We start from the raw sequence: 15628 nt of genomic DNA on the forward strand, positions 1-15628 counted from the left end.
TATATAACAAAAATAAAAAATAAATTATTTTTTCATAAGATATAGTTGTACTATTCTATACATTAATAGAAAAAAAAGTGAAATTAAATGACAAAAGTATATGAGAAATGGGAATTTTTGGACAAAAGAAAAACACTACATTAATTTCAAGCATAAAAGAGCGTGGTCTATACATATAACAGTCTCCAGTTGGGAAACAGTCACCCTCAAATTTCAATCCTCCGTTCCCGATAAAAAGTAAAAATGTAGAACAAGACTTTTTTAAAAAAAGGAACAGGGGAGTGGAGGGACGCGCTTCAAGGGAGCGTGGGGAGGGAGAAGAGAAGTCAGCGAAGACTACCAGGAACCGGTTGTGGTCAGGGAGATGAAGAGAGGAAAAAAGGCGGTCAAACATTCAAACTGGAATAACTATTTAATAGATTTTGGAATATTAGGCTTACACGTGGCTCTATTGGCACCGGCATTTGACCGTAGCCGACACCCCCCACCGGGCACGTGGGAGAACCTTTGCCGCTTCTGCTGATGCCTACCCCACGTCACCCCCCTTGTCCCTTCGGCCTTTGCTTTCCAATTTAGCCTCTTTCTCTAGCTGCAGAACTCTCCCACGTTTTCAAACATCTCGTTTCTTTTACCATTAGTCCTTCTCAAAAGCCCTTCTCCTTGTTTTAGTAACTTTGTGTCATAGTAATTCTCAGGAAACAAGCAATCAAAGTCCATTAGAAAGACTCCTCAATTACTCCTTAGTTCTCATTTTGTTCCTTATTCCTTTAGACCAAGAAAAGGTAATTGAATGAAACGCGACAAAGCCAGATCACAGGCAGAATCTCAGTGTTTGGAACCGAAAATCAGGTAAAGTGGATCAAATCAAAACTAGTTGTTGAAGAAGACATCATTAATAACGTTTTGGAGAGGGGGGTGATGTGGAATGCTGTTAGCCAGTATGCATATCATTTAATGAAGAGTTGTTGCCGAATTTGTCTTTAAGACCGTCTTTTGTGCCATTGCTGCGCCTAAGAAAAACTTAGTAGTTCACCGGTAATCATCCCTTTGATGTTTACTAATAGCTACCTGTCGATGGCTTCATGCCTTTGATCCGCAAACTGACATTCCTCATCCTCTCTCTCCCTCCCTCTTAATTTCATTCCCTTGAGCAAACTTTAGCTTTACAGATTCTTGTAATTCATATATACAACGTGTTACAGTCAGCCAGAAAAAAGATTAAAAGTTAGTATTATGTACACATTGGAATTCTGACAAATCAAACTCATGACTTTGCAAAGAAATGGTGTGACACTTCAAGAAAAGTTGCATGATATTGTCTAGTTCAGAAATTTTGCATCGTCACTTTATTAGAATCTTGTGCACATGTTATATCAATATACATATAAACGACAAAATCATATATCTTAAACTTTTTCAAAATTTAAAACTCAAAAATCACCGATTCAAATGATGTGATATTCAAATTAATTATTTCAAATTTAAAAAAATATTTTAGGTATACTTAATTATTTATAAATATATAGTATAATAATTAAAAATCCTTTGATTATTAAAGAATAATTCAAATGTGATGATGATGATGATCGATCTCAACTTATAAACTAGTTAAAGGCTTCCTCTTGTTCCTAAGCAAAAAGCTAAATAATTAATTTAAAAAAAAAAAGGGTTGAATGGATATGTACATCCCATGCCGTAATTTGTGGCTAATTGTTTGCGTAAACATGTACCTCATTAAGCTGCCGCTGTCATATCCCACAAAGCTCATAGAGTAAATTAATTAATTAATTAATTAATTAAAAAAGCATGTTAATTTTCTAATAGGTTATATTTTGGTTCAATTCAGTCGCATAGAAAATTAGACCATTGACTCGTTCCTCTTTCTTTCTTTCTCTTATCTTTTCTTTTCCTTTTCTTTTCAGTGCGTTTATTATTCATAGGTATAGGTGCAATTTCTATCTAATATCGATGACATCGATCTACCCACTTCTTAAAATGTTAGTTGTTGAGTAGCAAAATTATTATTTCTTTTGATAACTTTATATATTTGCTGATATCACAACAAGAAGCTAAGAGGAAGTTACTTATGCATGACATGACAGCAACCAAATTTCAGGTTTTTTTCTAATAAATGTTACAACTTTTTTTTTTTGATAAATCTTACAATACATGGATGCAAACCCATCATTTTCATTTAAATAATAATAATAATAATAAAGCACAAAATCTTGATAAATTTATGCATATTGTAACATTTTGACATTGAAGATGTACGTAATCGTATAGTCAATATTATCTATAACGATTAATAACTTAATCATAGATTCTCGAATATCAATGGAAATTAGATATCATGGAACTTGAATTTCTTGATCATTTAAACCCAAAAGACAAGAAAAAAAAAAACAAAGTCAAATGATTAATGATGAAAGTTGTTATACGGTACCTCAAATGGTTAAATGACGCAAACAAAGTATTATCCTAACGTCATGTATATGTGTATATAAATATTTATTATTATTTTTTATTATCATTATAATATGTAATGTGTTCGTCTTGTATACTAAATCATATAATGTCATTGGATAATGGGGCTAAATGGATGGAATACATACCATACAATAAAAAACTATGGAGAGTATTTTTATAGATAAGATTTGAATATGCATGAAAGGAATGGGATGTGATTTGTGTGAACAGTGATCAGGAGGAGGTTGCTTCTAATCCACACCACGTTTTGATGAAGGGACTTGAATTTTTCCTTTTTTTTTTTTAAAGAAAGAGCATGAGATTGTTGACCTTTAAATAAAATTGGATCGATTATACATGACATAAAGTATGGGAAAAATTTGGATGTCTGTGTCAATATAGAAGAGAGCAGGTTTTTGGTTAGGTGTGTATACTGGAAAAAGAATCTTTTGGATGTCGACCCTTTTGGGTTTGCAATTGCAAGCCAACTCTCCCCTTAATTCCAGCCAGAATTAAGCTTTCCCCCCTGTTTCCACATCATCCCACCACGTTTTATTGATTGTTGCTACCATTCACTTTCATCAATTTGGAGCTTAAAAACTGTAAACAAATTAAATATTTAATTAAACGAAGATGGGTTTAAAATCTTTAAATTAGAGTTTTAATTTTGAATCTTGCCTGTTAACATTTGATGACATTTCGGATGTATATTCATTAAAAAAGGTGAAGATATTAATTAGATTTAGTGCATAATTACATCTTGAGCTTAAGATCAATTAACATTAAAATGTGCATATAACAAGCATCATTATTCTCCAATAACATAGATAAAGAAACCCTTTACCCATTGGCTGAACAAAAAATAGGGAGGTACAATAAAGTAGGAATCAGTAGTTCTCAAAGCTATAAATAGGAAAGTTTGCGTTACGCAAACTTCCTATAAAGGGCATCAAATTTTTTTTTTGGTGATTGTAGCAGTTGTTGAACAGCTGCAATTAATTAATTAATTAATTAATTGTCAAATTTTTTTATTTTTTTTTTCATTTATATGTTTGGAGATGTGATTTCCACTTAATGACAATCCAAGCAATTAATACTTTTGAATGAAATGAGATCCCAGTTGTAAATAAAGTTTTTTTTTCCTAAATTAGTTGTTTACTTAAAGAAGGGTGAAAAGTAGGCAGTCTTGTGTTCAAGACAAAAAAGGAAACTTCCTTGTTTGGATGGATGGTTTGCATGGAAAAAATGTTTGGAAATTCAGTGTGGAATTCGTATGATAGTGAAGGAACAGAGAACATAGAATTTGCCTCTGTTCTAAGACTGGCTTAATTTCCTAATTTTGCAATACAAGTTTGGTCAATTTTTCCGAATTTTAGTATATAATATATATGTTTATTCTCTTTAATTACATTAGGCATGCAAATGCTACCATTTTTTCTGGGCAAATTAAACTTGGATGTTTGAACAATCAAAGTTAAATCGAATTAGTATTTAATGTAATTAATAGGAGTTGTTAGTCTTTTATATATATATATATATATATTTTTGTTTAGATCATAGTTAATCTTTCGATAATTCACCATATATATATATAAATATAAACAGAGAAAAGCAGAGAAAGTCAGCATATTATGAATCAACATGATCAAAATCTCAAACACAGCTAGCTCATACAGATTATTATCCTTTTCTTTTTTTATAAAAATTTATTTAATATTCACTGGACAGCGAAAGTCAGCGTGTACCAATCATAATTCATTCACCATCTACTGCACTTGGAACGTTCCAAAGGGATCAAGATTTTAAGCTCTGGAAAAACCAAAATTTTCTTTCCGCCTTTCGATTCCAGGAAAATGTGAAGGAAAAAAGGAAATGAAATTCTCGGATTGTAATTTTTCTTCCATTTCATTGAGAGGGAAAATCTAATTATTGGATTATCCAAACAGTCGAGAAATTTTCTTTTCCTTTATATATTGTTTTTCCCAAGCTTAACTAACTGGAGCATTCTAATGTGAAAGGTCTTATCCCATTGCTAGATTCCTTGAGCGGTCAAAAACAATTTTGACTGATTCTAACTACTTAAGCTAAAGTGTCGATTTCTTTAAAATAATTCATTCCTACTTTCATTAAGTTTTATATTTATATATTTTTAATAATGTGTCCCACCATTTTACCAACTAGTAATTATGGACAAGGATAGTGAAGTGAAAGGACAGAGAAACATATTATTAATTGTGTATTATTTGTTTGATAAAGTCATCAACTTTCACCAATTTCTTGAGTTGACTGGACAATGCCGTGATGCATACTTTATTATAATCAAACTATAACTTTTTGTTCTCCTTCTTCTCCTTCTTTTTCATTGGTAAACGCCACATGCTAAATCAAATTTCAATTCCTGGTCACACATTCGAGATCAGTGCTTGAAGACAGTCCAATCCACTTCACTGGAACTAAAAAGGGTTTGCTTTTGATTCTCCAATTCATGCTCTAAAACCGTGGGAGAAAGCAAAAAAGATTTGAGGAGAAAGTAAGTAAATGGGGAAGGTACCAAGACTTTGAACTCAGCTTTCTTGAGTCAGGCTGCTGTTTGTCCAGCATCAGAAAGTGAATGAATGAGATTCTTGTGGGATTGCAAACGGATTTATACTCAAGTGAACTTTTGAATGTAAACATAAAGTTGGCTTTACGGAAGACATGGTCTAAAGGCTAAACTTTTCGTTTGTTCAACAATCAAACAATTTTTTCACTAATTATCCACTGAATTTTTTCTGCTGGTAGATCACAGAAAAGATTGCACCCATTTTCATTGGTCTTGTCATGATGAATATGATGTGCACCTGAGAGAGAGAGAGAGAGAAAAGAGGCTTGACTTCAATGTAAAGTTTCCATTGATGGGTGCGTTTTTCCCTTACAAATTGTTGTTTGTGGTCTAAGTTTCCGAATTTTCCAAGCAACAATGCTTGGGTGTGCTTGAATATCAATCGTACAAGCAGTGAAATCAGCTGGTCTATCGAATAAAAATAAACAGTCAAACAGTCTGAATCTTATGTTTATGAACAAAAAATTTTGATGCGTATGCAAGTCTACTCTCCCCTTTATGACTCTGTCAAAGAAAGGAAAAAACTGCTACAAGAATCCAAGATTTCGAGAATAATTGCGGCCAATAAAGTCACTGATCTAATGATGATAAGAGAATGGGCTCACATTCTCTGAGTTTTTCCTCTTTTTTAAATGGAATTAAGTTAAGTGGACATGGTAACCAAACCTCAACTAGTTGAGTTCAATTTGATTATTCAGCTCTGTTATTACATGGAAAATAAATTTTTGAAAGACTTGGTCAAGCTCACCACAATCCACTTGAATCAAGTTGAGTAACTCAAGATGGTAAATGAATCAATTCAAATATTCAACTATTTGAATTCAAGTATAATAAGCCATTTGACTTGCTTACATCCTTATATCTACAATATGTTAGTGTGAACAATTGAGAATATATATATATATTCTGATCATGCATGTAACATCTTTTCACATATATATGTTGTAGGTTAGATATGGCTTAGATTAGTATTGGGTTATTAATGACGAAATAGAGTCAATTAACACTAATTGTTCAAGTTAAACGTATACTAATGGTCGCCACCTTTATATTAATCAAATTAATTAAGAACATTTTACCATATGCTCAACCTAACCCAAAGTGTGAACATAAAGGAGATGTTTTAGAGGTATCATGCCTCCTATAAATTATTTATTTGGACACTTTCATCAATTCAAAGCCTTAAAAGGTTAAATATGTTCCTAGGTGTCAAATAATACCAAATCACTTTAAACACTTCAACTCTCAAGTAATTGAAGAGAGTACAAGGCATGAATTTAAAAAGAAAAAAAAAAGGAAAGAAGCTTTACTTTTTGTTAACAAATGACAATAAAAGAAGTATATGGAGTTGGGGTCCTAAGCTTGAATAAGCCAAATCAATAAGATAATGAAAGGAGTTGCCATTAATGAGTGGAAAAGAGAGCTAACACGAAAACTAGAAGGTACTTTATATTGTCAAAGATTGTAGGAGGTCCAACAACTTGAAGAAGAGTGTGCATTGTTCAGGTCAAATTAGCACACCTACAAACAACGAGTGTGGATTATGAATACAGACTCAAGAACAATGAACACATGAATTCCTTTTTCCACTTTTATTCAAGAAAAGTTATACTTGGTACGTTAAATTTTTAACCGTAGAGTTAGTATTTGATTTCCCTTGGACATGGTTCCAGCTTCCCAGTCTAAATCGAGAAACGTACGACTTGGGATTGACTTTTTTAATCAAGAAAAATGGGCATTAATTGTTGGTCCTGAATCCTGGTGGAATGGCCTGGCTGACGCTCACAATTTCAAGTTAGCAGAAGTCAAGGTGGTACCAAATTAAACCAGTGTGTCGGCTTGTATATTGAAGTGGCAACATCATGTTGAACAAGAAAGACCAACGTCATTAACTACATCACTGCAAGATTCCAAGTGCTTCCATTAATGAGTACAGGAGGAGATTAGACGTCAAGCCACAGAACCACCCGTTTATTTGTCCTTTTTATCACTTCTCAGAATAGCAAGTGGAAAAACCACCTGTAGGAATTACCTGTTGTTTTTCCTGCTCAGCCTTGGTGTTAATCACCTGTAGGAAATTTGTGGCCAGATATACTCTGGCCAGAAATTCTTGCAGTTGTCAACCAGAGCTGAACAAATTCTAATTGAATTGGAGATATTTATTACAGATTAGGCTGCTTGATCATCTGAATCCACTATGCTGCTAGTTTTTGTCTTCTTTTTCTTGGAATTGGAAAGCTTTGTAACTTTATATTTTGTCTTACATCCTATTCATAATATTGATACTCTTTTTCCGCTTTTCAAACGAATAAATAGAACTGAACAAGATGTGGGTAACGTAACATCTGACACGAGAGATACAGTGAGACAGGTGAGGCCCTTCTTTGGGTATTTTAAAGACGATGTTATACACTCTAAATGCAAAGAGAAAAGCCAGTGTATACCAGCAAAAGAATAAATGCAATTAGCTTATGGAAAGAATTATTGTACAAAATTGTATATACCACTGGTCTGCAGACTTGTCCATCTTTTCCAACCATCCGACCAACAAAAGGCTATCCAGTTCCACATGAGTCAAGTTGCTGAAAAGATGGCACTGGCCAAGGTTGTCTGACCAGTTTCTACCCTAAAAAAGAAGGAAACAATTAAAATTGGAATAGGAGATGGTTTATCTATTAAATAGACAGTACAGGCGAGGGACAGGACCAACAGAACAGGCATAAAGATTCGCATAAAAATCATTTGCTTGCCTTGAATGCAAACCAGCCATTTCTCTAGTCGATGATTTGATGGAATCTATGACTTTCTATGGCACCAGTCATTGTACGTTAAGGCATATTATAAGCAAGGATACTTGCATATCAATGATGACTCTCCATAAGATCGGCAAGAGTTATCTTTCCGCAGTTGCCAGCATCCAGCCTGTCAAACTTCTCACATATCTGCAGAATGTCTTTCTCTGATACTTTTCCCATCTCCTTAAGCTTGTATATGACAAACTCTGATTTACTGCATACATAGACCAATATTAATACTCAACAATGAATCAACTAAACTACACATCAGTACATGACAGATGAACAAAAACTAACAACATTGAAGATGAAAATGGAATTTGAGAATAAGTTAGGAACTTTAGAGATGATGCAAAGATATTGGTATACAAATTACTCAGAATATTTTAAGAATTAGAATTGCTGAGGATAATGCAAGAGAATAGAGCAAAACTATATCCAGCGACCAGCATCCAGTATTCTAATGATGCTTAGGACTTCAATCATTGTTACATAATCATAAGCTTTTGCACTCAAGTCCCAATGAACGGCAACAAATGACAAGTCTGCAAGATAGGAAATAAATCAGGTTTTCTATCCGGTGAGCACTGAGATTGAGAAACTGAAGGCTATGATCTTACAACTGCAAACACCTTATGATATAAGCCACTAAATCATTACCTATCACGGGAAACAGAGGGAAAGTACCAATGGATACAAAATTACTGCATCAAAGAAGCAACTACATGCTGGTCTTGGTTATAATCATCTAGACTAATGTATAAATGGTTTGATGAGTCATAAATTTTATGCCACGGGTAAACAGCATTGGTAGAAAAAACTAGCGGCATAATAAGAAGCAGCACTATAAGATAATTCAAAATGCAAAAGGCTTCAGTTTGTCCTCAAGAAAGTATCTCAAAGGCCCTCAAATTTGTAAGACACAATTCTGTAGTCTGTTCTAGGCCTCAGAAAGTAGCAATGCCAATTTAACTCAAATACACTATACCTTGATCCCAAATTACTGGGATTGGCTACTTGAAAACTTTTTGTTCTGCCCAGTTTATGCCAGATCTCAGAAAAGAAAGGTGCCATTCAGGCACATCTTTTGTAGTGTTTTTGAGCATGTCATGTGCAAGGGATAATAAACAGTGAAGATGACTATCATAATTCGACTGAGAAGATCATAATAGATATAGCAGCCAGAGTAAATCAAAGTGAGCAGCTTTGGCATCTAAAATTGTGCACACAAGGGAGATACATGATTCAGATAGCAGAATATAGATCAATTCTAATAAAGAGGGCCATGAAATAAATATCCACTTCTAATTTGAGAAGTAATGCATCAAAAGAGTTTAGGAACTAAGAATCAGTAATTTAAAAATTTGAGCAATTGAACGAATATTATACATGAAACATATGAAATTTATCATGAATCCAAATTTAGCTCTTCAAGTTTTAGTTAAATAACTTAGTTCATATCCTTTAAACTGAAACAAAACTAAAATCTATTTTCGTAGGCAATAAAATGTCAACTAATCAACTACAAAGACCACAGCAATTACTGGGTAAAGGAGGAAACTAAAGCAAGGGTTGAAATAAGTATATTAACATTTCAGGTAATTGCCTCAACCAATAAGTTTCAAGCAGACAACTATTTGAAACTTAACAAGATGGAGATGCACAATTAGAGCAGTAACCAAATTAATAAAAAAAGTTATACCTCACGAAACCATTGTTGTCAATATCAGCAGCAAGAAACTCTGCAACAGTCATGTCCTGACCAAGCACCCACTTTGCCATCGTCCTATGCCTCTTGTCTACTCTAGCCTCAGCCAAATAAAGAAATGCCCGAGCAACCGCGAGGGTCGAAACAAGCAACCATATAGCAGCAAAAATCCGACCAGGCAATGTCTTAAACGCTCTATCACCGTAACCAACAGTGGTAACCGACATAACAGACAGATAAAATGAATCCAACCACCCAAGAGTCTCAACAAAATGCATAACACCAACACCAATTCCAATACAAAGAACCACAACTCCTAATGCCAATCCCACCTTCATTCTTATCCTCATTCTTCCCTTTTTCACATCGATTATATAAGATCTGGCCGAGTCCTTTTCACCCTCAGGTTTAACAGTTCTCAACAAATAATTCTCTTGCAAATCAAGTACATAACTAACCATCCCGCTAAGCAAAATATCAATAAAACCAAATCCAACCAACACAAATAATATTGAAAACAACTTGGTAGCCACACTATTAGGAGTAATGTCACCATACCCAATCGTGCACATCGTGACAATACAAAAATACAATGCATCAACGACAGGGTGAGTTTCATAAGCCACGAAATTATGACGATTAAACCAATATATAACAACACCCAGTGATAAATATAATACTAAAAGAATAAATGCTTGTCTTACAACAGATTGTGAGCCAAATTGAGGCTTGGGAATTGAAGGATGGAGGACATCATTTAAAACTGCCATGGCTGGTGCAGTTTTGGACCGGTGAAGATTGGTTTTTTCCCATTTGAAATTTGGGTCTATTAACCATGAAGCTGTTGTGGGTGAAGTTACTTGGTTTTGTTGTAGAAGAGGGTCTTGGAGATTTATAACATTTTCTTGAAAAGAAGAAGAAGAAGAAGGTTTGGTTGAGTTAAGGGATGAAGTTAAGGCATCAAAAATTGGAGATGGTTCGATTGGAGAAGAAGAAGAGGAAGGAGAAGGGCCAAATATGAGTCTATCTTTAAATTCCGATGGGGTTAAAGGGAGAGGGAGAGAGACCTCATCGTTTTCTGGGAGAGGAAAGAGAGGTGGCGGTGGCGTTATTTTCTTTCTGGGACTTACGTACGGAAGCAAAGGATCATTTTCCATATGGAATCGTCTGATGAGCCAAAAAAAAAAGAAGCAGTTATTGGAATATCGGTTGGTTTGTGAAGGGGGAAAGACAAAGACAAGGTGGTGCGGATACGAAGTGGAAAAAAGAAATGAACAGGGAACCGAACAAGTTTTCTTTTGTTGTCACCAAAAGGATCAAAGTTGTTTGAAGTACATCCGTATAAACAAATCCAAAGCTTGCGCGTGTCATCGTGTATTTGTGTGTGGAAGATGCAAAGGAGCCAGAGTTTGATTCGGTTTAGTCCTTTAGAAGTAAAACGAAACATCTATTTTACATCTCACGAAGACATGGAGTCGGAGGTAGAAAGTCACTGTGTCCATAGTTTCTCTGACGTGTCTTTAGATTCGATTCGGGAGAGAGAAATATGCTAAAGGCACGCGCTCCTTCAGAAACGTGCTTGACGGTGTAGAGGTGTTTACGCTAATCAAGGGAACGTTTTCCTTCTGATTCGGTCACGGTGGAAATCGATTGGGCCACACTGGCCAGCGGCATATGAAGCTGTTCTGTGGTCCGGGTTACAAATTTATCGGCTATTTGATTAATTTAAGGCCGAAAAGGACAAAGCAATGATTGATTGCAATTAGTATAACCTAATCTATTCGATAATGTAAGCAAGTATCCAAGTGATAAGATTGTTGTCTTCTAGTGGACAATCTTCTAGTGGATTATATAGTACAGCTTTCCAACATTGTCCAACCTTAATGAGCTGTTAAAGTATTGAAAAATAGAGATCGGATACTGTTGACCAACTTTAAATGCTACTTTGGGTTGCTTAACATTTCACAAAACAATAGCATATTACTAATTGATTGAAATATAAGAGACAGAAAGGCAAGCAATTACTTTCTAGATGAAGCATTAGTTGGCTCAGCTCTGGCATATATATTTTAGTAGCAGAACATTCTCACACGACTCATTAAACTGTAACCCACGACGAGGTTTATTGCTCAACAAAGCACAACACAGCATTGCAAAGGAAATACAGTCTCAAATATGAAAAACCCACCATAAGTGGATCCATGAATTCCATAAATATACGACCACAAAAAGGCAGTGCCTCATAGATTTGTGACGCCCAAGTTTTCACATTTGATCTAATCATCATCATCAAGAACACTCCGTCGCCTCTGGATCTGTGAAATCAGATTAAAAAACAAAAGAAGAAAATTCAAAATATTTCAAACTGTGAGCTGGTGTAAAATTAGACAAGCAGTAACATGTGATGACTTACTGTGACTTTAGTCTGTTTAGTTGTTTGGGTGTTTATCTGTTCCAGCATTGATATAAGCCTCTCCTCAGAAACCTTCACATGGGTTCAACCAAACACATTTTAGAGATTTGTCAAGCTAAGCTACAGATATGGGGCACAACAATTGCACCCCTTAATAGCAATGAGACAACTTTCACCACACCTTCTCAACTATCTGACCCATTTGAGCAGCCCTTAGTAGAACATCCTCAACACCCCTTGCCTTCTCAGGTTTCACCAAGGCAATTCGAGCAACTGCATGAGATGTATATCAGCAACGAACATTACTAACAGGGAATATATGTAGAAAAAAGAGAGAGCAGAATGTGTATGACTATAACTCTGTATCTGTCCCATATGCCTGCCTTTGATTCATTCTTCTCTTTTTCCTTCATCACATCATCATATTGTTCTTCTCCTTTTTAACTTTTTTAAAGAAGAGGGAGGGAGAGGGCTGTGATGGGATAAGAATATATCACCGGTTGTACTTGATAGGAGTTTGATACAAAGATAAAACCACATCATAACTGTATTAAACTTTCCACCAAAAATCCTCAGGAGAACTGAAACCTTTTCAATTCAGACTTTCAACACTTTTACATTTTCAAATCTCATACTATATAATTCAAATCTAAGCTGTGCCTTAATCATCAAAGAGAACAGATCAAATTCAGTTTTTGACAAAAAAAGATGTTTAGAAATCAAGATATTCCCCAGCATCCTAACATCTTTGCTTGTAGGAATTCCAATTGTATGTCGCCTACAATTTTTTATATTCCAGACCCAAGTTAGGTTTTTTTAATATAAATAAATACTAATAAGCCCACTTTCTAAATCATATAAGTTCACTATTCACAAACATGATGACAAACAGACATCTTTAGACAAGTAAACTAGTTTCAAAAGGTTTAACATGTGCATTCATATCTAGAAAATGCAACATTAAACTTCATAGTCAGATAAGATAACTTAGAATAGTATGCAATTCCTTGGAAGAATGCACATACTACAAACATACAAGCAATTAACCACAGGTTTCTTTAATCAACTCAAAATGTGAATTGAGATACAAACTAACCTCTTTCACGAGCTTCAGAGGACAAAATCTGACTGAGCATCATTTGCCTTCGTTCATCTGCCTCCCTAAATTAATTGCTTTTAATTGTCAAATCAATGATTTGATTGAACCCAAGCAAATTTCTTAAAACAGAGTACAACTTAGAAACAAAATGAATCTACAAGAACTGACCTCTTGGCGTCTTCCTGAGCTTTCTGTTGATCAGGGTTCTGTTGACTCCCCTGTTAATCAGTGAAATCTAATTAGTATCATTAAATTAAAAGCCCAAGCAAGCCAACTACAATTCATACAAATTAAATGAAGATATAGATTATTACCGCGCCATGTTGAGCCATTAGCTCTTGCATCCTTCTTTGTCTAATAGCTTCTAGTTCAGGATCAGCCTACAAAATTTGGAAAAATTAGAACCCCCAAAATTGCACGAAATTAAGCTACTTACAGTAGACCTCAGAATTACAGGGAATTAGCATTTATTAACTAACAAATCAACCTAAATTTATCCCTTTTCTCACTAATTTAAAATCCATTTCACTATTACACCAAAAGAAAATTAAAAGCTTTAATAAATCAATCAGTAAGGAATTTCAAGCAAAGACAGAAACAAGAATCGCAGGAGTGAAACCCTAATGAAATGTTTGGTTGCTGCGAAATTTAGTCAGAAAAGAAATGAACATGAGAAGAATACCATGGATTGGAGAGTATTAGGATCTCCTCCTCCTCCTCCAAAAAGCAGGTTAAGGCCTTCTTCACTGGAGAGAGAGAGTGATTAGTGTTTTGAGCGTTTGAGATTGCAGCAGGCTTTAGCTTTTGCGGGACGCGATCCTTGTCTCTAAAACTAAGCCCTTCCTCACTTCTGCTGGGCGGCCCCCACGCCGGTGGTTCGATTTTCCATTTTTTCGGCTTTAATCTTGGCCATTTTTTTTTTAAAGTGTCATTGAGTTGGGTTTGGACGGGCTCGGTGATGGAGTTTTGAGCCCAACTCATAGAGACATGATCCAACTCGACCCATAACTTTAAACCTTTAGTCAAGTATTATGTTCTATTTTTAAAATCTGTTTGACTTGATTTTTTTTAATTTAAAAATTATTATAAAATTTTTATAAAAAATAATAATTTTTAAAATTAAGATAAAATTATTTGATAAATTTTTTTTTATTAAGTTTTTTTTATAAGTTATAATTTTTATTAAAATTATCATATAAGGTATTTTTTTTTAAGAAGGTAATATTGTAATTATATTTAACAAATGAAGATATTTTTAAAATAAAATAAATTTTTTTTATGTTTTTAAAAGAAGAGAAGAAAAAGCTCCTTTTTGGAGTTTTTTTTAAGCTCTTTTTTTTTAAATTTTGTTTTTAAAAAAAGTTACTTTTTTTTTTAAAGTTTATCAAAATATTATGTTTAACTTGATTTTTACTTTTAAGAGATAGATAAGTTGAAAAAAAGTTAGGTCAAATATGCACTCAGATTGAAAATAACAAATTATTCACTAACGGCATTAACATACAATACAGAAATATATGATTTTTCTATTTTTCAAAAACAAAGGGTTCGAATTTATATTTTTTTAAATAAAAAACAAATTGGCCATAAAAAAAAGTAGAAAAAACATTGTGGTTTGAATTATTTATGTCATTTGAGGGATAAAACTTGAAGAAAACACGCATGAAAAATCCGGTCCAATTTTTCAAGTAGTATTTTCTTCCATGGAGTTTTTTTTTTTTTATAATTAAGAGATGAGAGATTTGAATCTTACTCTTTAAGTAGAGAAATTATACATTAACTAATAAAATAAATGTTTGGGTGCTTTTTCGAGAGAGTTCCACTTTTAGAGATTAAATAAAAAAGAAGACAAAATGGAGGTTCTTTTCATCGCAACAATAAGACTGCAATTCATTAATCGTTGTGAACAACCTGAAAATGAAAGATTGATTGAATTAAACCAGGCTCAACCTTCGAATCTATTAATTAAAATCCCAAGGATCCAACGGCTGTTGACATCTAGGAGCCAATGCTTTGCTGAGTCATTGTGCTTTGATACTCCAATTTCTTTGATCTTTTACCATGTACATTTCAGGTAACACTGATGAAAGGTAAAAAGGAAAAGGTAAATGGAAAGGTAGCAAATAGTAGTGAAGCTTTCCTTGGCGTCATTGTCACGATACAACAAATCCCAGACGAGGGGAGCAGCTCCCCAAATCCTATTATTTTAGAGGTAAAACAGTATAAAATGTGCATGCAAATTGCTTTTAACAAAACCAAGTAGACGATCGATCCCGATTTCACGTGCCACCAGTTTTTCCTCCTATTCTTTACGTATATTCATCAAAGAAGACACAATGTCCAGCAGGCAGAACAGCAGCAGCCCCTTTTTTTGTTTTTTTACAGTCACTGACTACTGATCCATTCCATGCAAATTGCAAGCGAGTAGCGACAGCTCGTTTCCTGTTCCGCTTGGATTCCTGTCAAAGTCTAGGTTTGCATGCGGGGGCTTCTATGACCCCACTTGAGTCTAACAAGCGGTTCACATTCAATCTTGCAGATC

General features: G+C 34.3%; 2 protein-coding genes across 3 annotated transcripts; both read right to left on the reverse strand.

The window, feature by feature from the left end:
• LOC18596554 (two-pore potassium channel 3) lies at nucleotides 7400-10876 on the reverse strand. Of its 2 annotated transcripts, none has more exons than XM_018123674.1 (3): nucleotides 9569-10876; nucleotides 7822-8080; nucleotides 7400-7692 (listed from the first exon to the last, which is right to left on the reverse strand). In XM_018123674.1, exons 1-2 carry the CDS (start codon nucleotides 10729-10731, stop codon nucleotides 7933-7935), a joined length of 1311 nt encoding a protein of 436 aa, XP_017979163.1. In that variant the 5' UTR covers nucleotides 10732-10876; the 3' UTR covers nucleotides 7400-7692; nucleotides 7822-7932. The 2 variants fall into 2 exon arrangements, with proteins under 2 accessions (XP_017979163.1, XP_017979162.1); XM_018123673.1 differs by having other exon boundaries at nucleotides 7400-7697; nucleotides 9569-10875.
• LOC18596555 (DNA-binding protein DDB_G0278111) lies at nucleotides 11583-13977 on the reverse strand. The gene is made up of 7 exons (XM_018123675.1): nucleotides 13769-13977; nucleotides 13401-13466; nucleotides 13255-13304; nucleotides 13084-13148; nucleotides 12169-12260; nucleotides 11988-12059; nucleotides 11583-11889 (listed from the first exon to the last, which is right to left on the reverse strand). Exons 1-7 carry the CDS (start codon nucleotides 13769-13771, stop codon nucleotides 11851-11853), a joined length of 387 nt encoding a protein of 128 aa, XP_017979164.1. The 5' UTR covers nucleotides 13772-13977; the 3' UTR covers nucleotides 11583-11850.

The sequence above is a fragment of the Theobroma cacao genome, chromosome 6 (genome assembly GCF_000208745.1).
Source record: "Theobroma cacao cultivar B97-61/B2 chromosome 6, Criollo_cocoa_genome_V2, whole genome shotgun sequence".
In the NCBI taxonomy this organism is placed as follows: Eukaryota; Viridiplantae; Streptophyta; class Magnoliopsida; order Malvales; family Malvaceae; genus Theobroma; species Theobroma cacao.

Bases quoted from the DNA above. Each gene is read 5' to 3' on its own strand.
- LOC18596554 (XM_018123674.1), bottom strand. From the start codon at position 10,731: ATGGAAAATGATCCTTTGCTTCCGTACGTAAGTCCCAGAAAGAAAATA. The intron at 8,081-9,568 runs GTATAACTTTTT...CTATGTATGCAG, and splicing joins GACAACAATGGTTTCGTGAG to TAAATCAGAGTTTGTCATAT.
- LOC18596555 (XM_018123675.1), bottom strand. The intron at 12,261-13,083 runs GTTAGTTTGTAT...CATCTCATGCAG, and splicing joins CTCTGAAGCTCGTGAAAGAG to TTGCTCGAATTGCCTTGGTG. The intron at 11,890-11,987 runs GTAAGTCATCAC...CTGATTTCACAG, and splicing joins CTAAACAGACTAAAGTCACA to ATCCAGAGGCGACGGAGTGT.